Here is a 26,745-nt window from a genome sequence, read left to right on the forward strand (position 1 = left end):
TTGCCTTCAACCACGATTGTGAGGCCTCCCCAGCCATGTGGATCTGTGAGTCCATTAAACTTCTCTATAAATTACCCAGTCTCGGGTATGTCTTTATTAGCAGTGTGAAATGGACTAATACAATCCCCAAATGCAAACCTGACCATGTTGCCCCTTGCTCCACACTCTTCAGTGGCTCCTTATTGCCTATATGGTAAAATCCAAAGACCTCTATAAAGCACTGACACCCTCACAAACCTCTCCAGCTTCATCTCTCAACATACGTCCTCTCCCTACTCCCAGTCTTCCCACCATTCTGAGCTATGTGAAGTTCCCAGAATATGCTGCATCATCAGGCCTTTGCTTACGCTGTCCACTCCACCTGGAATGCCCTCCTCAAGTTGTCCAACAAGCAGACTCTTACTTATTTTCCAAGTCTCACTCAAACGTTGCCTTCCCCGTGCCAACCCCACTCATCCCCACTCCCTGGGCAAATGTGGGTGCCCCTCCCACAGGGCTGTTAACACACCCAGTCCATAGAAGTCAACATGCTATGCTAGAATCATCTGATGAGTACATCTCTCCACAAGATCGCAAACTTGGCCAACCGTGGTTGCTTATGCCTGTAATCCCAGTGCTTTGAGAGGCTGAAGCAGGAGGATTACTTGAGCCTGGGAGTTGGAGACTAGCCTGGGCAACATAGCAAGACCCTATCTCTACCAGAAAAAAAATTTTTTTTAGTTAGCTGAGCGTGGTGGGGGGGATGGGAGTTGCCTATAATCTCAGTTACTCAGGAGGCTAAGATGGAAGTATCGCTTGAGCCCTGAAGGTTAAGGCTGCAGTGAGCCATGATTGCACCACTGCTCTCCAGCCTAGGCAACAAAGCAAGACCTATTTCAAAAAAAAAAAAAAGAGATTGAGAGAGAGAGAGAGAGAGAAAGGCTTTATGAGGGCAAGGACTAAGTCTTTTTCCTTAAACTCCCCCAAACAAGCACAGTGCCCAGTTAGGCCTTTAGTGAATGTTGGTTGAGTAAATAAATAAAAGATGGAGGGGAAAAAAGAATAAACAAGCTCTCCATCCTTGGACTGCTGAGGATGGGGTGCACGGGGATGGTGTGCTTGGAGGCCGAATCCCACGTTGTCTGTGTGTGGTGACAACTGTTCTATTTTTCCTCTTTTCTTTACTATGATGATTGGATTTCCCACATCCTGGGGATGACAGATTGGCACATTTTGATCTATGGCGTGTGCTCTGATTTCTTGAATGCAGCTCTATTCTTTGCAAGATCCCTCCGTCAAATGTACATACCTCAATTAGGAGAGATTGCTTCCCTTACCAAGAGGCTCATCATTTTGGTTTCATTAAATAGAGAGTTCTTCCAATGCGTGAAGAATAGGATTAAATTTATAGAAATTCAATTTACACTCAGCCTTTTAGGAACAAATGTCTCACACAGCCAAGCCACTGCTCTGTCTGCCAGGCCTCCTGACGTTCTAGTTTCTAGGCTTCCTTTATTCCCTTCCTGCGTAATCCCAGCTTAACCCCTGATGACCTGGATCCGCTGCAGCGACCCTGGGCACCTGCCCACCAAATCTAAGTGTTTGCTTGGAATCATCTGTCTCCATCTTCCTGAGTCCTATGAAGCAGTTGACGGTCCCATTCTTCCTGAAACCCTCAAAATCCCTGGCTCTGTGGCCTTTCCCCACAATCCCTGCCCAGCACACCCTTGCCCTTGAGTTTCTGGATGTGTTTGACCATTCAACTTCCAACGCAGCCTCTCCACATGGAGTTCTCAAAGCCAGATGAGCTCAGGAAGAGGAGTGATGTGCCGTCCACCCCAAAGCGGCTTCTCTTTTATATCCCAGGGAAAGGCGGCACAGTCAGCCTATTCTGTACAACCACCTCCCTCCCTGACACTGCAAATCCAATCCATCACAGACCAGGTGGCACTGATCTCCTGAAGACATCTCAAGTTCATCTGCCTCTCCCTCCCACACGTGTTATGCTCCTTGAGGTCTGGGACTGCCTACTTTTGTTCATTACTATAACCTTAGTACCTGGTCCGGCGCCTGGCACGTGCTAGATACTCAGTCAATATGCATTGGCCGTTTTTTACAAATGCTAAAACTCAGGCTCACAAAGAGAAGTGACTTGTCCAGTGCCTCCCGGTTGGTACAACCAGGGCTTACTCCAAGGGCAGCACCCTTTCTCGCCGCTGCTCTGAGAGGCCACGGGACCGGCCATGCCTTACCTGAGAGCACCGTGAAGACAGCCGCGAAGGCATTGAGCTTGAGCCCGTCGATGACATTGCTGGAGTGGAAGAGCTCGAGACACATGAGGCTGAAGCCAACCACCAGTAGCAGAATGTACAGCACCTCGGAGACCACAGACAGCCACAGGACCCCTGTCCAACAGAGGCAGAGAGGCCGTGAGACGAGGGGCAACCCAAGATGGCTCACCCTGTGCCTATTCCTCCCACACCAGCGGAGGGTAGCAAGTCATTTTAGAATAGACCCTGGTTCTGGGGGATGTCCTGATTGATGACGGAAGACTGTCTTGGCCGTCCCATCCTGGTCTGCAGGGGCCGGCTTAGGGACCCAAGCTTAAGTCAGCATTCTCTGGATGCCCATTACTGGGGAAGAACTTTCATCCTGTGGCTGGACCAGGGGCTCCCTTTCTTTCTCATGGGTTAGATGATCACCACTGAGAGCCAGCTTGCGGCTATGAAGCCACCAGTTTAGGGTGAAGCTGACACTGTAGATGCAGATAAGAGTGATGGAATGATGGCTTCATCAGACCAACCACCAGCCCTGGGAGCTGCCCTGTTCTGGGCTTCATGAGATACACTGCTGTACTGTTAGGCCAGTTAGTGTGAGGTTCTGTGTTACTTCCAACTATACATTTTGTTTTGTTCTTGTTTGTTTGTTTGTTTTTGTGGTGGTTTTTTTGAGAAAGGGTGTCACTCTGTCACCCAGGCTGAAGTGCAGTGGTGCGATCACGGTTCACTGCAGCCTCAAACTCCTGGGCTCAAGCCACCCTGCCACCTCAGCCTCCCAAGTAGATGGAAATATGGAAGTGCACCACCACACCCAGCTAATTTTTTTATTTTTTGTAGAGATGCGGTCTTGCCACATGCCGTTCTCAAACTCCTGGGCTCAAGCTATTTGCCTGCCTAGCTTCCCTAAGTACTGGGATTACGAGCCAGCACACCTGGCCACCTGCAGCTCTAAGTATGCCACCTCACACACACAGCAGGCTTGCCCTCAAGGGACACCTACACTTTTATCTGCCCTGCATCCTACCCCACATTTTTTCTAGAACCCACTATTGCTACTCCCACGTGGTTCTCCCAGTTAGCCCTATTCTGGTGGGGTCCTGCCCTCCTGGCATAGCTAATTGGTCCAGTATGATAATCTGACTTATAATTGACCAATCAAAGTCTTCTTCTAGGTATCTGCACTTAGATCCACTGAAGTAGACCAGGAAAGAGCAGTTCGGATGGGAGTCTGAGCATTCTGACCACGTGAGCACCTGGTTCCAGCTGTTCCTGAAGGCCACCTGCACGCCTGTCCTTCCAGTAGTTTGGCAGTTCAAACTTTCTTTGTATTCCCTGAGATAGCACAGCTCCCTTTCCCTACAAGGTCCAAATTGGATTACCATCATTTGCCATCTGGTTTAGGGGGCATCTGCTGTTTTTCCTACCCATGTTGTAATGATTCCTGCATGCTTTTTACCAGGAGAGCCTCTTTCTTCTCTGTCTGCGTAGTTCCTTTGCAGCTGACCCACATCTGGGCTCCATGCTGGGACACATGACTCAGATCTAGCCAGTCAGAGTGCCGTGTCCCTCCAACTCCAGTCATTGGTTCAGGAGTGAACTTCTGTATGCCTCAGTTCCTTCATCTGTAAAATGGGGGTAATGGACAGGCGTGGTGGCTCATGCCTATAATCCCAGCACTTTGGCAGGCTGAAGCAGATGGATCACTTGAAGTCAGGAGTTCAAGACTAACCTGGTCAACATGGTAAAGCCCTATCTCTACTAAAAATATAAAAATTAGCCAGGCGTGGTGGCATGCACCTGTAATACCAGCTGCTTGGGAGGCTGAGGCAGGAGAATCGCTTGAACCTGGGAGGCGGAGGTTGCAGTGAGCCAAGATAGCACCACTGCACTCCAGCCAAGGTGACAGAGTGAGACTCTGTCTCGAAAAATAAAAAAATAAAATGGGGGTAATAACACCTGTCTTGCAGTGTTGTGGTGATATGAGCATTCAGTTGCACAGCAATGTAAGGAGCTTATGATTAGCACATAGTAAGAGCTCAAGTCATTTGTACTATTACAGTTTTTTTTAGAAGAACATAATGGGGATATATCCAATGGGGAATGGAAATACAGCCCAGGGGCTCTTGTCGAGGTCAAGGCTAGAGATAGAGTCAACAGGGAGAAATGAAATTGTGAGGGCACATATGATTTCTGAAAGCAAAAGTAGCGAATAGAAGATGGAACTAGGAACATCCCCATGGCTTGCCTTCCAGGTCACACTAGTCATGTGGTCCCCCAAGACCCACACTTTAGAGAAAGAACTACAGACCAGGCATGGGCAGTCAGACATGGACCCATGACCCAGTCTACTGAATAAGACTCAGCCTCAGGACTTTTGCAGGAACTACTGGGAAAGAGAAATTCGCCCTTCCTTCTTTCCTTCCTTCCTTCCTTCCTTTCTTTCTTCCTTCCTTCCTTCCTTCTTTCCTTCCTTCCTTCCTTCCTTCCTTCCTTCCTTCCTTCCTTCCTTCCTCCCTTCCTCCCTTCCTTTCTCTTTCTTTCTCTTTCTCTCTTTCTCTCTTTCTTTCTTTTTCTTTCTGAGACTGGGTCTCACCCTGTCACCCAGGCTGCAGCACAGTGATGTCATCATAGCTCACTGCAACCTCCACCTCCTGGGCTCAAGCGATCTTCCCACCTTAGCTTCCTGAGTAGCTGGGACTACAGACATGCACCACCATGCCCAGCTTATTTTTATATTTTTGTAGAGATGGGGTTTCACCATGTTGTGCCAGCAGGTCTCGAACTCCTAAGCTCAAGTGAACATCTTCCCTCGGCCTCCCAAAGTGGTGGGACTGCAGGCATGCACCACCACGCCCAGCCCTAGAAGCCTTTTATTTCTACCAGGTTTGAGGCTAGAAGGATGTAAATATGGAATTGACTGAATCACCAGATGGCAACAGCCTTCCTGAGAGTGAACCCAGTGCCAAGGGAGGCAGAGCCAAGAGCTGGAGGAAGAGTGCGTCCTGATGACATTGTTTGAGCCCCCTGGATCCAGCCATGCCTGAAGCTGCCAGTCCTTTGTTCTTTCAATCACATGAACCAATTAATTCTTTGTCTTTGCCCATGCCAGTTTGAGGAGAATTTCCATCACAACCAGGAGTCCTTATCTTCAGCTTTTCTGTTCTCCGAAGCTGTCGAACATGTCCTTTTCTAGCTCTCTGCCTTTGCACAAGTTGTTCCTTCCACCTGGAATGTCCCAGGGACATCCAAGAAATACTATTTATCAAATAAAACAGATAAACAGTAAATTCTGAGTCCCTACCTGCTCCCTGACGAAGAACCCAGATGCTGAAACACCCACTATCACTCCTAGCACAACATTGCTTTTAGAGTCTCAGAGAACTTTTCTTCTTCCTCCCTTTTTTTCTTGTCTTTTATTTTTCCCCCCTACCAAAATATCACATCTCCTGGGCAATTCCTTGGATTTTTGTAAGAGAATAATGTGCTCTTGGCAGCCTGGATGCTGTTAAAACACCCCCTGGCACCGCACACTCACAGCCTCCGAGCCCTTCGCTGGCCCAAGGCCCACCAGGCAGCGGGGAGCAAAGCAGGAAATTCAGGGAGCGCTGAGCCTGCAGGAGGGTGGCTGACACCCAGGAGATTTCATCCCCAACCCAACAGTCTTTACCTCGGAGCTGCTGATGCTCCTCTCACTGGGTTTCCAGCCCCTGCTGGTTCTGGCAAGGACTGCTGCTCATCATGGCACTGCTCACTGACTCAGCTGCCTCCCCCGCGCAGCCCCCACACCACAGGGGGTGCGGTCAACCCTGCCCACGTGGGCCCCGGGCCAGGACGCTGCCCCCACACCTCCCCTCACAGCAGGGCTCAGCTCTGCTCTTTCAGAAGTGATGGGAGATAGGCCAGAGCTCGGAGGTGGCGATGCTCCGGAAGTAACTTAACCATGGGGAAACAGGCATGGGTACCCCGATGCCTGGCAGGGTTGTGGGTGCTTTATTTATTTATTTATTTATTTATGACAGACTGTCACTCTGTCACCCAGGCTGGAGTGCAGTGACACTACCTCGGCTCACTGCAATCTCCACCTCCCAGGTTCAAGTAATTCTCCTGCGTCAGCCTCCCGAGTAGCTGGGATTGCAGGCAACCGCCACCGTGCCCAGCTAATTTTTGTATTTTTGGTAGAGATTGGGTTTCACCATGTTGGTCAGGCTTGTCTCGAACTCCTGACCTCAAATGATCCACCCGCCTTGGCCTTCCAAAGTGCTGGGATTACAGGCCTGAGTTGCACTCGGCTGGATTGTGCTTAGACAGATAGATAGATATAGATAATAGATATAGATATAGATATAGATATAGATATACAGATTTTTTTTTGAGATAGGGTCTTGCCCTTTGTCCAGGCTGGAGTGCAGTGGCATGATCATAGCTCACTACAGCCACTAACTCCTGGGTTCCTGGGTTCAGGCCATCTTCCTGCCTCAGCCTCCATAGTAGTTGTGACTAAAGATAAGTGCCACCATGCCCAACTAATTTATTTATTTTTGTAGAGACAGGGTCTCACTATGTTGCTCAGGCTGGTCTCGAACTCTCAGCCTCAAGAGATCCTCCCGCCTCGGCCTCCCAAGGCCTCCCAGGTGTGCCTGGCCGAGTTGTGCTTTTCCAGCTAGATTGCTAGATTTATTTCCTTATCTTCTTACTGGGCTTGGGAGTATCTGTCTGCGAGTTTCAGCCCACTCCAGCCAAGGAAATTAATAACCATAATGATTGTTCTTGTTATAATTGTCACAATAAGGGCTGATAGTTATAAGGTCTTTATTATGCGCCAAGTCAAAAAGAAGGATGTTGGTGTCCCGCCCAGTCTCCTAGGCTCTCTTTTTAGAGTTTCTGTCTTTAGAGGATTGTCTTTGGGCAACCAGAGCCAAGTTTTTCTATCTTTGTTCAGAAAATGACTGGGAACTTACATTTCCCTCTTAGGTGCCATCAACACATGACTGACCAGCAGGGTCCTGTCCTGTGGCTCTGGCTAGGACAACGCTGAGCTGTGACCCACACTGCAAAGCCCCCGTGGGGTCAGACTGGACTGACACCATCCCTTGCTTTCCTTTCTCCCTTCCCTGTCCTGCAGCTTCAGTTCCCTTACCAGTCTCCCCAGGGAGCATTTCCTTCACCAGTGACTTTGCACCCAAATACTCATCTTACACTGTGCCTCTAGATAATCCGATCTCAGACACAAAAATTCATGTGGATTGTATCCCCAAATCTTCCTAACAGCCCTGCAAGGTAGCAATGCATCACCCATTTTGCAGACAAGAAAACTCAGCTTCTGAGGGATTAAGCAACTGCTCTACACACCTAGGTAGTGACATAGTCTGGATTCAAACTCACACCTCTGTGACTCCAGGAACCATGGTCAGCAAGGAGGCTGTCATCAGGACAGAGTGGCCACTTGGAAACCATATTCTCCCGCTCTTAGCAGATTGCTGCGGCCGGTCTGGCTGTGGGGCGTAGGATTCCCTAGTCAAGGCTTCCGTTCAAGATATTCTCTGGAGTCCCAAGCAATTCTGGAACCAGGTGTCCAGAAAAGGGTGGCCACTGAGTGGGATGGAGTGGCCCTTCGGTTCTCGGGGATCCTGTACCAGCCAGCCACCTGGTGTGATGGAGAAGGAGGCTACAGGGTAGAGAAGGCAATCTGGAGGATTCTTGGAAGCCAGGCTGGGGAAACGGGACTTGACCTGCGTTCAGGGGCAGGTGAGGGGCTTAGCCAGGGAGCCCTGTATGCTGAGAAGAGAGTGAAGAATGGATGGACAGGATGGAAAGAGCTCCTGGGGACTTCCGCTGCACTCCATGAGAGAGATGATGGTGACCCGGACTGTGGCCACAATGGGAATGAGGACAAGTAGGTAAACTGATAACCCCTGAGGGTTGGACTCAGTGGGCTGTGCACCTATGAACTTGGTGGCAAAGGAGAGGGAGGAGGCCACACTGCTGCCATGTTCCTGGCTTGGACACCTGAGCAGATGATGGCGTTCCTCACTGAGCATGGAACACTGCTAAGGCAGGAGGACAATGACATGCAGAGCCTACATGAGCCGTGGAACATCCAGCAGGGATGTCCATGAGTTGGAGCTCAGACAGGTGTGGGACACTGGCAAGACTCAGCACTCCCTGCGTATCTGCTGTGATTGTCAGAAGGTAGTTGGAGCCAACAGGATGCCTCTGAACCCACGTGGGAGGCGGGATTCCAGGGGACATCAATACTTAAGGGGAGGGAGCAGTGGTGGGGGCTGTGAAGGTGCGGCAGGCACAGCCAGTGCCCCCAGCCTGCCCATGGCCCTTGGGGGCATATTTCCACCTGCTGGCCCCTGTGTCTCTGCCTGGGGGCTTGCCCTGGCCACCAGAGCCCACCTCCACCCAGCTTTGAGACAGGCTGGACGTGCCGGGGGATGTACACCAACCTGCCCCCATCCCCAGCAGCAGCCCTCCCCGAGTGCTGAGTGCCAGCTGGCGAATAAGTCCCAGAAGCTGGGTGCCACTGGGGGCTGTGAGCTACACATTCCTGTTTCCCACCAGGGGACAAGTGCTTTAAGGCGGTGTTGAGTCACAACGTTAAATTGTCTAAACCAAAGAGTGAAAAAGTGATTCTCTTTCCCCTGATTTTTAACGTTCTTATTACCTCAATCAAAAGAATCTCTGTGTGGTGCTAATAGGTCCTTAACACCTTTCTAACACTTGTCAATTTTTTTAAAGCAGACGCAAGGCTGGCCTCAGGCTCAGAGACTTCCATAGTTTCTAGCCAGATTGAGTAACATTTTTTATTATTTGTTATTATTAATTGTTTATTTTTGAGACAAAGTCTTGCTTTATCACCCAGGCTGGAGTGCATGGTGCAGTGGCTGGATCATGGCTCACTGCAGCCTTAACCTCCTGGGCACCAGTGATTCTACTGCTTTGGCTTCCCAAGTAGCTGGAACTACAGGCACTCACCACCACACCCCACTAATTTTTAATTTTTGTTTTTTAGAGACAGGGTGTCACTATGTTGCTCAGGCTGGTCTGAAACGCCTGGGCTCGAGCCATCCTCCTGCCTCAGCCTCCCAAAGCTCTGGAATTATAAGCATGAGCCACCGTGCCTGGCCTCAGATTCTCTTAACCCTTCTCACTCCACTGTAAGGAGTTTCTTTCATTAAAGTGTCTTCACTTGAACTATTTGGGGGATTCTGTTTTCTACAGGGACCCTCAGTGACAGATTTTTTTTTTTTTTTTTTTATGCAAGGGACTCTGATTTCCAGTGAGAATGGTGGTCTAAGCCAGTGGTCTAAGCACACACTGAGGGCCCGACCAGCAGCACCAGGCTCACCTGGGCACTTGTAGTACAAATTCTCAGGCCCCAGCCCAGACCTGTGGAATCAGAAACTCTGAGAGTAGGACTCATTCTGTGTTTGAATGGAGCCTCCAGGTGATGTTGATATGCAATCCAATTTGAGAACCAGGAATCTAAAGTCCCGTTTTTAAATGTACATGTAAAAAATGAGGCCGAATGCAGTGGCTCAAGCCTCTAATCCCAGAGGCCAAGGTGGGAGGATCGCTTGAGCCCAGGAGATCGAGACCAGCCTGGGCAAAATAGCGAGATCTCATCTCTACAAAAATTTTAAAAACTAGCCAGGCATGGTGGCGCGTGCCTGTAGCCCCAGCTACTTGAGAGGTTGAGGTGGGAGGGATCACTGGAGCCCAGGAGATTGTGGCTGCAGTGAGCTACGATCCTGTCACTGCACTCTAGCCTAGATAACAGAAGCGTGACCCTGTCTCAAAAATAAAAAATAAAAAAATGAGTCACCTTGGTTGGGCTTGGTGGCTCACGCCTGTAATCCCAGCACTTTAGGAGGCCGAGGCAGGCAGATGACCTGAGGTCAGGAGTTTGAGACCAGCCTGGTCAACATGGTGAAACCCCGTTTCTACTAAAAATACAGAAATTAGCCGGGTGTGGTGGTGGGCACCTGTAATCCCAGCTACTTGGGAGGCTAAGGCAGGAGAATCACTTGAATCCGGGAGGTGGAGGTTGCAGTGAGCCGAGATCGTGCCATTGCACTCCAGCCTGAGTGACAGAGGGAGACTCGGTCTCAAAAAAAAAAAAAAAAAAAAAAAAGTCACCTTCAGGAAAAACTAAGTCAATGCTAGAAAACAAAAGTAGGTGTTGGCGTCAGGCAAATAAAAGGCAGTATGGGCATAATTAAACAATCGGGAACCGATGCAGAATGCCTGGGCTGTGATGAACGCTCACTTTTCTTCTTAGTGCTATGGAATGCAAGCTCGCGGAAGGACAGGAAGTCAGAACAGACAGCCTCCCAGCAGGCCCGGCAACGCCTTGCCTTGGTGACTCCAGGAAAGGCTCCATAATGGTGGGGATGATGGTCCCAAGTCTCCGAAACTTGCACTAATGGTTCAATTTGCGGCAGAGAACAGGTGACCTTCAGGGGGCAGAAGGAATGAAATGATTTCTCATCAGGTGCGGAGCCGGGAGGTGACAGCCGATCCTGTTAGCTGTACTTTTTGCCTTTTTAAAAAACAGCTTTGTGACGCCAACTCTGACCCTTCATTGCTGGGACTGATGGGTTTGCAGGAATGATTTCCCGTTTGTCCTGGATCCCTCCCTTACTGAGAGAGCTTCCAGGGCCAGATCCTTGACTGAGTGAAAAAAGATGGGTGGGAACTATGTCTCGGCTGCGTGACCTTGAGTGGTCCTCTGTCCGTGGGGTTCCTCGTTCCTAAAATGGGCATAATTGACTTGTTGGATGCAGTCAACGAGACAATACCTGTCAACCACACAAGCCCGACCTTTGGAAAGAGTTGAAGAAAGTTAAGTATGACTATTTATCGCTAACAAGTGTCATTATTCACAGTTATAATAATTTTTCCTTTTCCTTTTTATTTTTTTAGAGACAAGGTATCAGTCTGTCACCCAGGCTGCAGTGCACTGGCTCAATCAAGGCTCACTGCAGCTTCAACCCAGGCTCAAGAGATTCTTCGGAGCCGGGCGCAGTGGCTCAAGCCTGTAATCCCAGCACTTTGGGAGGCCGAGACGGGCGGATCACTAGGTCAGGAGATCGAGACCATCCTGGCTAACATGGTGAAACCCTGTCTCTACTGAAAAATACAAAAAACTAGCTGGGCGAGGTGGCGGGCGCCTGTAGTCCCAGCTACTCAGGGGGCTGAGGCAGGAGAATGGCATAAACCCGGGAGGCGGAGCTTGCAGTGAGCAGAGATCACGCCACTGCACTCCAGCCTGGGCAACAGAGCGAGACTCCATCTCAAAAAAAAAAAAAAAAAAAAAAGAGAGATTCTTCAGTCTCAGCCTCCTAAGTAGCTGGGACTACAGACGTGCACCACCATGCCCAGCTAATTTTTCATTTTCATTTTTTATTAAAAGACAGGGTCTCACCCTGTCTCCCAGGCTAGAGTGAAGTGGCACAATCATGGTTCACTGCAGCCTCGAACTCCTGGCCTCAAGCGATCCTCCCACTTCAGCCTCCCAAGTAGCTGGAACTACAGGTATGCACCACTACATGCAGCTAATTTTCCTAATTTTTCTAGAGACAGGGTCGCACTCTGTTGCCCAGGCTGGTCTCAAACTCCTGGCTTCAAGTGATCCTCCAGCCCTGACTTCCCAAAGTGCAGGGATTATGGACATGAGCCACCATCCCTGGCCAGCAATTGTAGTAAGAGGTGGTAAGGCACCGAGAAAAATTGAGGACCTGAATCAGCCTGCCTGGGTTACCTTAGCTCCATCAATAACTAGCTGTGAGACTGGGAAAAGGATACATGGCCACTGAACCTCAGTCTTCTCATCTGCAAATTGGGCATACGTGAAGCAGCCAGCCAATGGACTGTTGTGAGGATTAAGTGAATTAATTGATGAGTAAGTGCTTAGGACAACACCTGTCCTGTCTAAAGTGCTCATTAGCTGTTCCTGTTGTTATTCCTAAAGTAAAGTAGCCAAGGAGAATTAGCAAGCCTAGAACAAGTGCATTTTCAGCCACTGGACAAATAAAACCTTTATGGGGATCAGAGGGGAATTGTTGCAAAGTCATATGAAGTCTCAAGACGCAATGGCCTTTCAAGAGAAAACACTTTTTTTCTCAAAAAATCCATCAGTTTAATACATCAAATCAATAAGGCACAGCGCAGTGGCCGCTGGCTGTGAGATGGGTGACGGGCCCCCTGATACCGAGCATGTTGAATCATGTAGATGATGTGGACTGGGACCTCGGGGGCTGGCAACGTCTCTGTGGCAGCTGCTGTTTGCAAAATGTCAATATGGGAAGCTCAGAGGCAGGGATGTACCGAGGCTGGGAGGAAAAGGCCAGAGGCCATGGAGAGCCGTAGGGAGGGACTTCAGGAGTCACTGAGCCCCCAGCCCTTGTTCTACAGATGAGAAATCTCAGATGCAAAGAGGAGCCAGGACTTTCCCATGTCACAGAGTAAGTCAGGAGCAGAGGCGGGTGGGAGGCACTCTTCCACCTCCCAGGCTGTTTCCTGTTGTGTGCCTGGGGGCTGCGTTGGCTCTATCTGAGGCAGGAAGATTGAGGTTTGAGGGGGAAAGGGCTGTCTGGAAGAGAGAACTACAGTGAGACCAACAGATGGTGGCTCCACCATGTGTCAGCAGCCCCGAGTTTAAACCCTGATGCTGCAAACCTCAGGAAGGTCCCTTTGCTGCTGTGAGCCTCAGTTTCCCTCTCGGCAGAGTGAGTAGATTCTCAAACGAGTTGCCAACAGGCTGAATCCAGCCCACAGAAATGTCTTGTTTGGCCCACACAGTATTTTAAAAATATCTGAATTCATTATCAACATTTAAAAATAGGAGGCTTCACATTAAAAAAAAAATTCAGATTTCTGGATTCGTTTGCAAAATGGGCAAATGCACAATACTGGACCTGCATCATCACGTGATGATGACTGTGGGGCTGAGCTGGGGCTGCCCTCTTCAGACAGGGGCACAGACCCCACCCAGTGCCCCTCAACCCTTCATGGGTCCTGCCAGGCTCCCAAGAGCATTTGAGTTTCCAGCCTCGTCTCCCTATATGATGATATCTAAGTCATTTCTATCCCTGACACAGCAGCCGTGCAACATTTTAAGACCCTGTATGGACCCCTGATATCTACAGATAGGGGTGAAATGCCCTGCAAACGCTCGGTTATCCAGCTTTCCCAGGGTCCAGAGTTCTAACAAACACCATGCCAGCCCATAACTCAATGTTCAGAGTTAGAGAAAAAGGAAAGACGTTCAACTCAGATGCCCGAATTGACTTTCTAAGCCAAGGGCATGGATCTGACAGCTGTTCCCGAAAGTTCTCTCGTCCAGCCAGCCCCACATCCTTTCCGCAAAGGCCCAGAGCGGGCGAGTGAGTTGCCCAAGGTCACAATGCTCACTTGGAATCTTCCTTTAATGAGTCCGGAAAGCTTTTATGCTTTGACTGCAGGTCATCGTACAGACCCTCAGTGACTGCTTTAGTGGGATGGGCAAAAAGGTCGGGCAACAGAGCACGTGGGGATGGGATGCCATTCCGATGCCAATTGGCATGCTACCTTGGAAACGCGGGGCCCAGAGATGACTGTTTTCTACGTAACCATCTCGTCTAGAGTCTCACTCCTCAAAGGGAGGTCTACAAACCAGCAGCGTCAGTATTCCCTAGGACCCTGGAGAAAATATAGAATCTCCGGCCCCTCCCAGACCTACTGACTGAAGACCTGCATTGTCACCAGGTCCCTAGCTGACTCCAAAGCATGTAGGAGGGTGAGGAGCACTGGCCTAGAGGGTCACTCCAATGGGTGGGGCATGCTGGAGGCGCGCGGGGAATGGGATGTTCAGCCTGCAGCTGTCCTTCCTTCCGGCGGGTGCTGAGGGTGGAGATGGGCAGGACTGCTTGGGATCCATGGGTCAAAGGCATTGAATGCTGCAGTAAGACATTTGAATGTGATGACTGTCTAAGCCCCTGGGGTTGGCTGAATAAGGGCTCTCAGAGGTGTCCCCATCCTAATTCCTGGAACCTGAGAATATGTTACCTTGCATGGCACAAGGGACTTCGTACACGTGATTAAGATCTTGAGATGGAAGGATAAATAGCTAATGCACGTGGGCCTGAATACCTGGGTGATGGGTTGATGGGTGCAGCAAACCACCACAGCACGCGTTTACCTATGTAACAAACCTGCACATCCTGCACATGGATACTGGAACTTAAAATTAAATTAAATTAAATTTGTTTAAAAAGACAAAGGTTGAAGGCATAAAAAAAAAAAGATTTTGAGATGGGCATATTATCCTGACATCTGGGTTGGCCCAGTGTAATCACAAGGGTCATTATGACAGGGAGATAGAAGGGTCCGAGACAGAGAAGGAGATGCCATGGCAAAAGCAGGGGTTGCAGTGATGTGGGGTCATGAGCCAAGGAATGCAGACGGCTTCTAGAAGACAGAAAGGGCAAGGAGACAAGTTCTCCCCTTGAACCTCCAGAAAGAAACACAGTCCGGCTGACACTTCGGTTTTTTGCTGTTGTTTTGTTTTGTTTGAGACCGACTCTCACTCTGCTGCCCAGGCTGGAGTGCAGTGGCAAGATCGCAGCTCACTACAACCTCCGCTACCTAGGCTGGAGCAATTCTCCTGCCTCACCCTCCCGAGTAGGTGGGATAACAGGCATATACCATCACGCCTGGCTAATTTTTGTATTTTTAGTAGAGATGGGGTTTCACCATGTTGGCCAGGCTGGTCTCAAACTCCTGACCTCAGGTGATCCACCCACCTCAGCCTCCCAAAGTGCTGGGATAACAGGCGTGAGCCACCATGCTCAGTCAACACTGATTTTTAAGTCTCATTTTGGAATTCCGACCTCGAGAACTGTGAGATAAATCCATATTGTTTCAAGGCACTAAATTCTAAATTTGTGGAAATTTGTTACATCAGCAAGAGGAAACTAATACACCTCCTTTTTTTCTTCTTCCTTTTTGAGACAGGGTCTCATGCTGTCACCCAGGCTGGAGTGCAGTGGTGGAATCATAGCTCACTGCAGCCTCCAACTGCTGGGCTCAAGTGATCTTCCCACCTCGGCCTCCCAAGTCTCTGGGACCACGTGCTATTGTGTCTGGCTAATTTTTTAAATTTTTTGTAAAGATGAGGTCTCACCCTGTTGCCCAGGGTGGTCTCAAACTCCTGGCCTCAAGTAATCCTCCCCCGTTGACCTCCCAAAGTTTTGGGATTACAGGCGTGAGTTACCAATGCCCAGCCAACTTCCTTTCTTTGTTCAAAATCACCTCCTCCCCGAACCACGCTAGCTCCCACTGTGGCCCCCAGATCAACCTCAGCAAAGAAGGAAGCTTCTCTACCACCTCCACAGAGATACCTCGCTGTGGTGGGGTGAGCCTGGACTTGAGGTCAAGCAGGCACGGATTTGACCTTGGCCTTTTCCTAACCTCTCTGAGCCTCAGTTTCTTTGGCTGTAAAACAGAGTCAACACTACCAATCTCACAGGATTTTCTGGGCAACTTTAATGAGGGAATGGCTGCAAAGCCCCCATCTAGTTCTTGGAGCATTCTAGGTCCTCTGTAAATGGCAGCCTATGAAGCTGATGGGCTGGACACAGAGACACAAGTCCTTTCTCCTCCACACTCAACAACTGAACAAACTGGTTTATCATTGGAAGGGATTTTGACAATGCCTCTGGCCCCTAGAGTTCCACAAGACTCCAGGCCTTGTCAGTTCAGAGACGTCTCTGGCAGACGTGCCCTTTAGAAATGGCTCTGTTGGAATCTGGGGACAGTCACGGAGCCTGTGAGATGTGTCATGGTGACCTTGGCCTTCAGAATCAGACGACAATTATTTTTCTTTCCCTTCAGGATTCAGCAGCTGACTTTGAAAACAAGCGCTGGCCCACACAGGCTGCAGGCCTGGAGATGGGTAGTAGGAACCTGGTGGGAAGAACTTTGAAGTCCAAGGTCGAGTTCTGGCCCCAAAGGCCCCGCCCACCCTCCCACCCACCCCCTGGCAGGTCATCTTGGGCAAGTCCTCTCATCTCTCCAGGCCTCTTTTTTCCCATCTCTAAAAGGGAGCTGCTGTGAAGGCAGAAGGACGAAAAAGGGGAAGGGAGAAGTCACCAACTGGCTTGAAGACAGGTTTTTGAGATGTTTTGTTTTGTTTTCTCTTTGTTTTGTTCCCTCCCCTGTCCTCTTCCTCCTCATCTTCCTCCTCCTTTTCCTCCTCCTCTTTTTTCTCCCCTCTCTGTTTCTCTCTCTTTCCACTTGACGTGATCTCTGTCTCTCTCTTCTCCCTTTCTGCCTGTCTCTCTCTCTCTGGGTGTGTGTGTGTGTTTCTCTGTCTCTCTTTCTCTCTTGGTACATGTGATATTTCTAAAAATTTGAATTAGCTGTCATGCCAATATTTAAAAATGGGAAAATCATATGAGAATCTAGATTCTTTTGAAAATATGGAAGACCAGGATCTTATTCCCACATGGAAATCGTGGCTGGGCAGAGTGGCTGCTGGTCCCTTTACCGAGGGCAGGTGCTGTCTAGTTCACTGCAGTCCTTACCCCTCCCTATTGTTTGACACCACAAAGGCTGAGGGCTACAGCCCAGGGAACCAGCTCAGAGTGCAGGCAGTGAGAGGGAAGAAAGAGTGTGCAGTCAGGGAGGACAGAGATGGGCAGGGCTCAGGGAGGAGGCTGCCATTTGAGGCCAGGAAAGGCCCTCCATGGGAAGGACCTCGAGACATCTGCTGGTTCCCACTCCAGCTGTCACCTGCTGCCACCCTTGAAAACACATCTGTGAATATGATCTGGGGTTGGTCAGTCCGGAACATAGCGGAGAAAAGCAGGAAAGCATTTACTTGCTGCGAGCTGGCAGTGTAGCCGAGTGTTTAAAGGTGTGGCCTGGGGAGCCAGGTCTCCTGTAGGCAAACCCCAGCTGTGCTAGGGACTTTCTGTGTGGCCTCGGACAAGTTACTTTGCCTCTTTGAACCTCCGTTTCCTTACCTGCCTCCCAGGTGAGTCATTACATGAAACAGGTAAAGAGGCATCGCTGGCCAGGCATAGCAGTTCATGTCTGTAATCCTGGCATTTTAGGAGGCTAAGGTGGGAGGATCACCTGAGCCCAGGAGTTCAAGGCCAGCCTGGGCAACACAGTGTCTCTACAAAAATTTAAAAAATTAGCCAAGTGTGGTGCCACGCACCTGTGGTGGTAGCCACTCAGGAGGCTGAAGCAGGAGAATTGCTTGAGCTAGGGAGGTTGAGGCTACTGAGCTATGACTGTACCACTGCACTCCAGCCAGGGTGACAGAGGGAGACCCTTGCTCAAAAACATAAATAAATAACAAGAAGATACGTGTAAAGAGGCATAACCCAGGGTTCACTCCCGATAGACCTCAATACATGCTAGCTGTCCCCATTTTAACAGAAGAGAACAGATTCTGTCTTGCAAAGAATAAAGAAAAAATTCTCAGCTGCCTCAAGCCTAACAGAGCCAGACTGAGTGGGTGGTGGGGAGGTACTGTCCAACTGGGTGATGTGGATTCCACGTTTGCCCAGGATCTCAAGACCAGGCAGCCTTCAGTCTCTGCTCCTTGCCTCTCTGCACCTCCGTTGCTGAATCCGGGGTCCCCTGTGGCCTGATGGTACTCCAACTCAGTCTCCCCATCCCGAGCACTAATGTAATTGTCCTTCCTCCTCAATCCCACCTGAAAAATAGCAGTGACTGCACAAACCCAGACGCTGTGTCCTGGGAATGCAGACAGAACAGGACTTGGATCCAGTCCTCTGGGAACCCCAAATTGAACCTGCGAGTGAGACACACACCCAGTGACAACCACACTCTACAGCATCCACGGAGGGTGCTGGCACCCTTTTGAGCTGGCACCTTTTTGACAAATAGAAACTCAATTCATCTCCACAACCACCCTATGACTTGGGCGCTATTACTGTCTCCACATCGTGGAGGTGAGGAAACTGAGGCAGGTGAAGAGGTCAAGTCCCCATCCCAGGGCCATATGGGCAAGTAAGTGGCAGAGCTGGGATTCAAAGCCTGGTCAGCCCATCTCCCATGGCAAGAGAGGCCCAGCTGGTCTCAGAGCACCTCCCTGATGCCTGCTTGGGGGGCCTGGCTGGTTCTTTCCAAGCATTTGAGGTAGAAGCTACCAGGCTCCATCTTCCAGGTAACGACACTGAGGCAGACAGAGGGAAAGAGATTCACCCAAGATCTCGCAGCATTGGCAGGGGGAGTTAGAAATGGTGCCTAGGTCTATCTGAGCCTCCCTCTCCAGCTTTGCACATTTTCCAGCCCACAGATCCCTTTGGCATCTGGTGAAGCCTCATGGACCCTTACTTAGAATGATGTTTTTCAACACATAAAACAAATACACGCAGAATTGCAAAGAAAACCAATTATATTGGAATGGAATTATCAAAACATTAAAAAAAAAACCAAACAAACAGATACATAGGCCAGGCATGGTGGCTCATACTTGTAATCCCAGCACTTTGGGAGGCCGAGGTGGGTGGATCATCTGAGGTCAGGAGTTCAAGACCAGCCTGGCCAAAATAGTGAAACGCTGTCTCCACTAAAAATACAAAACTTAGCCAGGCATGATGGCGTGCTCCTGTAATCCCAACTACTCAGGTGGCTGAGGCAGGAGAATTCCTCAAACCTGGGAGTCGGAGGTTGCAGTGAGCCGAGATCGCACCACTGCACTCCAGCCTGGGTGACAGAGCGAGACGCTGTCTCAAGAAATAAATATTTAAAAATTAGATGTATAATATTAGTACACATACTTCTTGATTGACACGGGATATAACAAGATCTAGTGCACGTCTAATAACTACAGTAACTTCAAAGCAGTGAGGAGGGAAGCGGTATTTCAAAATATCTGCAACCCCTGTAATGTGTGATGGAAAAAATCTGTGATTTCGATTGGTGTCAAAGCCCCAGGTGCAGCTGGTCCACTGAGGTTTGTTGCTGCCACACGTCACAAAGGAAGATGCCAATGGCTAGTGACAGGCTAGTGAAAGTTAGCATGATCCTGCCACCTCGATTCTTAGATCCTGAATCCTGTCCACTGGCCACCTGGAAACATCCAGGTTAACCGTCTCTGCTATTGTTTCTTGGCTAAGGCCAAGTGAAGAATCTCTGCTACAGGAGTGGTTCTCAAGTTTGTGCATGCACGTTAAAATGCAGATTCCTGGGCTGGCCCCTATGGAATCTGATGTTGCAGGTTTGGGAAGAGGCTGGGATCTGCATTTCGAGCAAGTGCCCCAGATCGTTCGGATACACGGACTGTTTTATGAGAAAGAGGTACCTTTTAAAAATGTAAATACGATCGGGTCTCTCTCCTCCTGCAACCTTCTGGTGATGCCCCGTAGAGCTTGGGATAAACCCCAACTCCATGACTTGACATTTGCGTTTCTACCAGATTGTCAGGCCACTGCGTACCCTTTGTCATTCCCTGTCCCTCCACACTCCAGCCTCACGGGCAGCTCCCTTCCTCCAAAGCCACCTCAGGGCATTTGCACTTGCTGTGCCCTTGGCCCAGTGTTCTTCCCCCAGCGTCACTTGACTGGCCGCTTCCTAGCTCAGATGATCCCAACTCCTCCATTGAAAGCAGCCACCACTCCCGTCACGCACAGTCACTTTCAGTCATTTCCCCTATTGTACTATCCCCTCTGCCCTCCTGGTTATTGGAAGTGGTGTTATTCATTGGTTTACTGAGGTCTGGTCTGGCAGGATGTTGTCTGTCTGTCCAGCACCCGCTCCTGGAACCACGTCTGGCTCTGGCATGGGTGGCGCTCAGCAAAGAATTCGCTAAATGATTGAGTGAAGAAATGCCACCAGCCAAGAGGAGAAGGAGACGGCCAGAGTTGTTCAGCAGCAGAGAGGCTGAGGGAAAAAACTGTTTCCAGCAGGAGGGAGCCACTGTCGTGAATACCACCAAAAGGTCAAGGGAAATGAAGACCGAGAGATGAGAAAAGGCCACGGGCTTTGGCGATTGGAACCCCTCTGGTGACATTTGCGGGGAGGGAAGGCGATTCTGCAGAGAGGCCGATGCCAAGGGGGAATCTGGCTTCAGGAGGTGGGGAAGGAGGGGGTGGTGAGGCTGGCGGCGCAGACCCCGTGGGTGCCGATGACGAGACAGGGGAGATTCGCCCAAGCTTCAGAGCACGGAGAGGGAGAAGGCAGGGGCCACTGGTGGGGGGGCTTTGGTCATCCGGATTCACTGACTCACTCATTAGCTCACTTTCAGCAGGGAGGGATGGAGGAGGGGACAAGAGCAGGGCTCTGGAACCAGGTAGGGTGGGTTCACATCCCACCTCCTCAGCTTATCAGCAGGGTGCCTTAGGCAAGTTATTTCAATCTGGCTGGGCCTTGGTTTTCTCGTCTGTAAAATGGAATGAAAACGATGTCCGCCTTAAGGGCTGCAGCGAAGATTTAGTGACACATGCGGGAACAGGACGGGGTACCCACAGAGTGCCCAGCGAGTGCCCAGCGGGTACCATCTTTTGTTTCCTGTTGCTGCTCAGTGTCGGGTGCCGTGTTGCAGCTGGGATGCGGCAGTGAAAGGCGGCTCTCAGCGTGAACCACAGAGACAAGGACACAGCCAGGCAAAGCAGTGATGGCCCACTGCCAGGCAAGTTGAGTGACCAGGGGCTGCAGGGATCCAGAAGGGACCAGCCTGGCTCAGGCACGGGAGTCCCAGGGGTTTCTGGAGGAGGAGCTGAAGGAGGTCTTGAAGAACAACGGGGAGTCCAGTAAGAAGAACCAGACCCAGGGAGCGGGAACCTGGAGCTGGATCCAGAGTCCAAACCCTGGTGGCTAGGAGCCCGCAGAAGAGGCCACTTGACCCCAAGGCAGTAGGGAGTTGTGGGAGACCTCTCACCAGGGAGCAACGTGGTCGGACCTGGGTACCCGGGATTCCCTCTGGTTGCCACACAGAGAGAGGGAAGCGGGCCTGGCATCAGTGCTGCCCCGTGGGGACACTCCTGCAGGGCTCCCTGGGAAGCAGGGGCAATCGCCCAAATGGTGGAAAGCACGGCCAAGACAGGGGAGAGGAGACAGACTGCCTGTGGGAGACAGAGTACAGTCACCCCCTGAAGACCCCAGGTCACTTTCCTCTGATGTGTGTCCCACAGGGACGAGTACTTAAGGGGGCTGCAGAACTCCCACCCACCTCCATCAACCTTTTCTCCCATCTCTCCACCAAGGCCCATTCTGAGTGCATGGTGGAGGGGGCTCCAGGTGCTAAGATGTCCCTGGAGGGAGAGTGGCCTCAAAGCTGCAATGAGCCACCAGGGACCAAATACTCCAGGGCAGGCCAGAAGTCAGGGGCTTGGCGGACAGAGTGCAGTATCCTGGTGCCCAGAATTGGAAGTCCCAGCCCCAGGAAGTCCCCCAGTCAAGACAGAGACCATCCCCAACCCCCGGCAAGGTCCTATGAAGATACTGAGGGTGGGCTCCGGCTGACTCGGCATTCACTCACCTGTCAGAGTCAGCGGCCACCTGTACAATGGCCTTTAACTCCCCCTCACCTTCGACCCCATCTTCTGCCCCCTTTCCCCTCGCTCACCTCCCTCCAGGCCCCCTGGCCCCCTTGCTGTTCCCGAAATGCGGCAGGCACACTCTTGCCTCGGGGACTTTGCCCTTGCTGCTCCCTCTGCATGAAACGCTGTCCCCTGTGTCTCCCCACCTGCCCTAAGGTTTTGGAAGTTTTTTTTGTCACCCAGGCCAGAGTGCAGTGGCCTGAATAGTTCACTGTAACCTTGAATTCCTGGGCCCAAGCAATGCTCTCCCACCTCAGGCTCCCAAGTAGCTGGGACCACAGGTACACACCACCATGCCTAGCTAATTTTTAAATTTTTTGTAGAGATGGGGTTTTGCTATATTGTCCAAACTGGTCTTGAACTCCGGAGCGCAAGTGATCCTCCTGCCTCAGCCTCCCAAGGCGCTGGGATTAAGGGTGTCAGCCACCATGCCCAGTCTTCTAAGTTTGGCCTAAATGTCACTTCTCGGTGATGTCTTCCCTGACCCCACTATTTAAAATTGCCAATGCCCCTCCCCAATACCCCCTAGCCCGCCTTCCTTTTTCTTTTTTTCCCTAGCATGTATCACCATTCAGCAGCCAAAAGGATCTTTCCAGAATGTAAATCGAATCTCCCCTCCATAAAGCCCTCTAATGTTCCAATGGTGTCCCATCATACTCAAAGTGAAATCCAGGTTTCTTCCAGGACCCTAAGTGACCTGGTCCTTGCCCACCTCTCCAGCCTTATCTCCCTCCCCTTCCTCCCTGAGGCTCCTTTCCAGCCACAAAACTCATTCCCACCCCAGGGCCTTTGCACATGCTTTCCCCACCTCTGATGGAAACACGGTTACAAGTCGTCTCTCACTTTCCACCTTAAGGAGAGGTAAAAGCACAGTCATAAATGGGGGTGAATGCTCTGCTTCCATGTCAAGAAGAGGACAGAAAGTTGTGGCAGCTGCAGCCACCTGGAGGGGTCCCATTCAGGGAGGGTCACATCCCAGGAGAAGCCACAGCTGCAGCCGACAGGTGGGAATGTGCACTCGGGGTTGCCAGATCTTCCAGCTCTTCCAAAGAAACCAGAAATCTTGGGTTTTACATGAGATCTCCTCATTTTGAAAAAATAATGAATTAAAATCTTTTCAAACACAACGGTGAGGCCTAGGACACGAGTTTCCAACCCTTCACAGAACTCAGAAACCCAATCATGATTGAGAGCATCCCACTGCATTTTTCCGTGCTACGAATTCACCCCAGAGAGGGAACAAGATTTGAACAAGGTCACACGGCTTCTAACAGAGCATGGTCTCCAACTCAGGACTCTGTTTCTTAACAGCGGACATTTCTTTAACTTCTACTGAGCACTTGGCTGGACCACACGAAGGAGAAAATGCTATTCACGTTCATGCCAGAATCTTTTGTTTGTTTGTTTGTTTTGTTTTTAAATGACAGGGTCTCACTCTGTTGCCCAGGCTGAACTGCAGTGGTACAATCATAGCTCACTGCAGCCTCCACCTCCTGGGCTCAAGTGATCCTCCCCCCTCAGCCTCCCAAGTAGCTGGGACCACAGGCATGTGCCATGATGCCTGGTGAATTTTATTTTTTTGTAGAGACAGGGTCTCATTCTGTTGCCCAGGCTCCTCTTGAACTCCTGGCCTCAAGCAATCCTCCCACAGCCTCCCAAAGTGCTGGGATTACAGACTTGAGCCAGCATCTTTAAGACATGGACAGAATAATGAAAAAATATTTGTGGGTAGAAATCTTTTAAGGCTTATCTGCAAAGGTACATGAAGGGTCTATCCTAGCACGAAGAATGTACTTCTTCCATCTCAGTAGGGCATTCATCTTGGTGGCAGGGCGGGGCGGGGGACGCATGATGCATGATCCTGCCTGAGTCTATGGTGAGCTCAGAATCTCTATCTTATTACCCTGAAAGTAGACAGCATCTTTTCTCTTGCCACTACCCTTCCCCCACCTTCCCACTCCCACCCCCGCCTCACCACCTTGACCAAAAGGATCCTGGCTTTATCACTCTGGCAGAGGAGTCTAAAAATATCTAGACGCACCAACTTCAGGGGTTTATTCTCTCATCTGGGAGGCACCCACAAAGCTTTTGCCAATATAAATGGCATTTCCTTTGGTATTTTTAAAGATCAGAGAATCCACGGGAATATACAAGTTGGACAGGGCCTTTGAGATCACAGCTTCCAAATGCCTCCTGTTTCAGGTTTAAAAAAAAAAAAAAGTTTTTTAAGGAGGCTCAAAAGGTTAGGTTTCCACATAGCTCACAAAAGAAGAAACCAACCTAGTTGAAATCCTATGGAAAAAATTAATTCGACCTCACTCGTAATAAAATTTAAATTAAGGCACTCATGAGATAGAGCTTGTAGTCAGCATATTAAGCAAAATTTTTCAAATAAGAGCTTCTAGTAGAAGATAGTGATGGGAGGGTGGGTTTGCCTGGCGGAAACATTTACAGACTTCCCACTCAGAAGCCATGCAATCCCCTTAATTTGCCCAGGCTCCCTTGCTGTGTGACTAGTCCTGCCCACCAGGCTCTGAAAAGCTGGAGTGTGACCTCCCTGGTTCTTACCTCCCACCGCTTTCCTGGGGGTCTAGGGCAGTGTTGAGATGTCAGTGTGTCCAGCAGCCTAGGTCCCTAGGACACCAAGTTTGCTTCAGCCCGGGGCCCTCTGCGCCTCCTACTCCCCCTGGAATGTTCTTTCCTCTTATTCTCACAGGGCTGATTCCTCGTCTCCACTCAGGTCTCAGTTCAAATGTCAGCTCCTCATCAAGAAACCAGAAAGATCCTAACCCATTCACCTCCTCAACCTTCTCTCCCCTGGCCGCGCCCCATTCTGACATCTTGTTTAATTGTCTCCCTAGCAGCGATCTCATTTTGAAATGATCATATCTTTGCCTCAGTTTACCCATCTGTGAAACGGGCAGTCAGACTCAACTTGAAGGGCCATCCCCTCTGTGACGTGACTCCCGAGACCCTAATGGGTGTCAACACCCCGTCTCACCACCTCCACTCCCCTTCCTGTGCCCTGGGCCAGCCCAGCATCCCTCTTGGAAATAGAACCCACTTTTCCTTCCAGAGACCTCCACTACCCCATTCTCAGCACTTGCAGTGTGGAGGACAGCCCAGCTGCCTCCAGCCGCTGGGTGAGTATCCTCAGAGTCCACTGTGATTAGTTCAGGGATGGGCACATGACTCAAGCTGGGCCAATCAGAGCCAGCCCTGGGAATTTGCAGAAGCATCTGTTGAAGAGGCGGTCCCTTTCCACTGGGAGTTGCTAAACTGGAGAAAGTGGAAACTGGAGCTGCCGGGAGCACCTTTGCCAGCACAGACCCCCTCAGAATGAAGTCCAGGAGAGCCGAGCAGAGAGAGAATGGCTGGCTCCTAAGAGCATTGTGGGAGCGCCTTGATCCAGCTGTGCCTGACTGTGATATGTCCCTGATACTTGAGTTATGGAGCCAGTAAACTCCTACTTTGGTTCAAGTTTGTTTGAAATGAGTTTTTTTTCTCTTGCAGCCAAAACAGCCTTTTGCCTTCCTTGACTGTCCCTGCAAGGATGTCTGTCCCAGCCCTGGAATGTTTGTTCATTTCTTAGTCTCCCTCTGGGGATATCAACTCCTTCATAGACAAGGCTCCCAGCATCTCTGCCCCTCGTCTGCCCTGTGCAGCCCTGGCCAAGTGATCAGAGGAGACAGAAAGCTCTGCGGCTCTGGGGTTTTAATTGGGGAACTACTCTGTCCATTCCAGAAGCTTCAGACTGTGTGATCTGAGCAATTAACCTTTCTGCAGAGGCCAAGGCCAATTATATCCCAGGAACCATCTGTGACATCTGTGTAACAGACCAAGTGTCTCAGCCTGGCTGTCTTGGTTTTTACAGGACAAATGTAGCATAATCAGTCTTTTCTATCCCCTTTGCTGTTGCCTGATCTAGGCCTGTGTCCTTTCTTGTGGTTGCAACAGCCTCTGACTCCTTCTTACTTCCCATCGGCCCACATTTGCCCATCCTCCACAAACTTGTCCCCTGTGACCTTGGCAACTGCATCTGCAGCTTCCCCGTGCCCCACCCTCCAACTCCCCTAAACTACCTACCTGGTAGATTGCAAGCATGGTCCCAAATTATTCACCCTTCCTGTGTCTGTATCCTTTGCAATACTCTCCCACTTCTGACTTTGAGCTCAACCATGGGACTTGCTTTGGCCAGTGGGATGTTAGTGGATGAGACACAAGCACATTGCACAACCAGTGCAATGCCTCTTGCCTGCACCTGTTGTCACCCAGGCTAGCCTACTGGAGGATGAAGGACCCAGCGGGCAGAACCTAATCATCCCAGTTGAGGCTGGCCTAGGTCAGCCAAACAGTCCGTCTGTGCCTAGACATAGAGCAAGCTAGCCACAATCAGCAAAACCATGAAGCTGACCACCCCACATGCTGAAGCAGTAAACGCTCGTTCTTGCAGAGCTCTGAAGGTTGTGATCAGTATGCAGCATTGTCATGGCAATAGAGAACTGATGCATGTTACATTTCGCCCAAGTCTCTAGAGCCTTGGCAAGTGCTCTTCCATCTGCCCGTCCTGTCTACACTTTGGTCTGTTTCCTAGTCCGTTTTGTGCTGCTATAACAGAATACCAGAGACTGGGTAATTTTTAAGAAACAGAAATTGACTTCTCACAGTTCTGGAGGCTGGGAAGTCCAAGATCAAGGTGCCTTTTCTAGTGTGGGCCTTCTTACTGCATCCTTGCGTGGTAGAAAGCAAAAGGGCAAGAGAGAGTTAACACACTCCTGCAAACCCTTTTTACAGCAGCATTAATCCATTCTTGAGGATGGAGCCCTCATGACCTAAACACTTCCCAAAGGCTGAAACTCCCAACACCATTGCATTGGGATTAAGTTTCCAACACATGAATTTTTGGAGAGGACAAAAACATT

At 50.3% G+C, this 26,745-nt stretch overlaps 1 protein-coding gene across 4 annotated transcripts in view; it reads right to left on the reverse strand.

Moving 5' to 3' along the window:
• GSG1L (GSG1 like) overlaps positions 1-26,745 on the reverse strand; it is a 276,495-nt gene that overhangs the window by 94,280 nt on the left and 155,470 nt on the right. For 3 of the 4 annotated variants that reach the window (XM_028841571.2, XM_015125842.3, XM_077985702.1), the window contains exon 3: positions 2,232-2,384. The exons of the other annotated variant lie outside the window; for it this stretch is intronic. In XM_028841571.2, the coding sequence (XP_028697404.1) occupies positions 2,232-2,384 (153 nt within the window). The remainder of the gene's footprint in view (positions 1-2,231; positions 2,385-26,745) is intronic. 4 annotated transcript variants of the gene reach the window in all.

The sequence above is a fragment of the Macaca mulatta genome, chromosome 20, assembly GCF_049350105.2.
Source record: "Macaca mulatta isolate MMU2019108-1 chromosome 20, T2T-MMU8v2.0, whole genome shotgun sequence".
Classification (NCBI taxonomy): Eukaryota; Metazoa; Chordata; class Mammalia; order Primates; family Cercopithecidae; genus Macaca; species Macaca mulatta.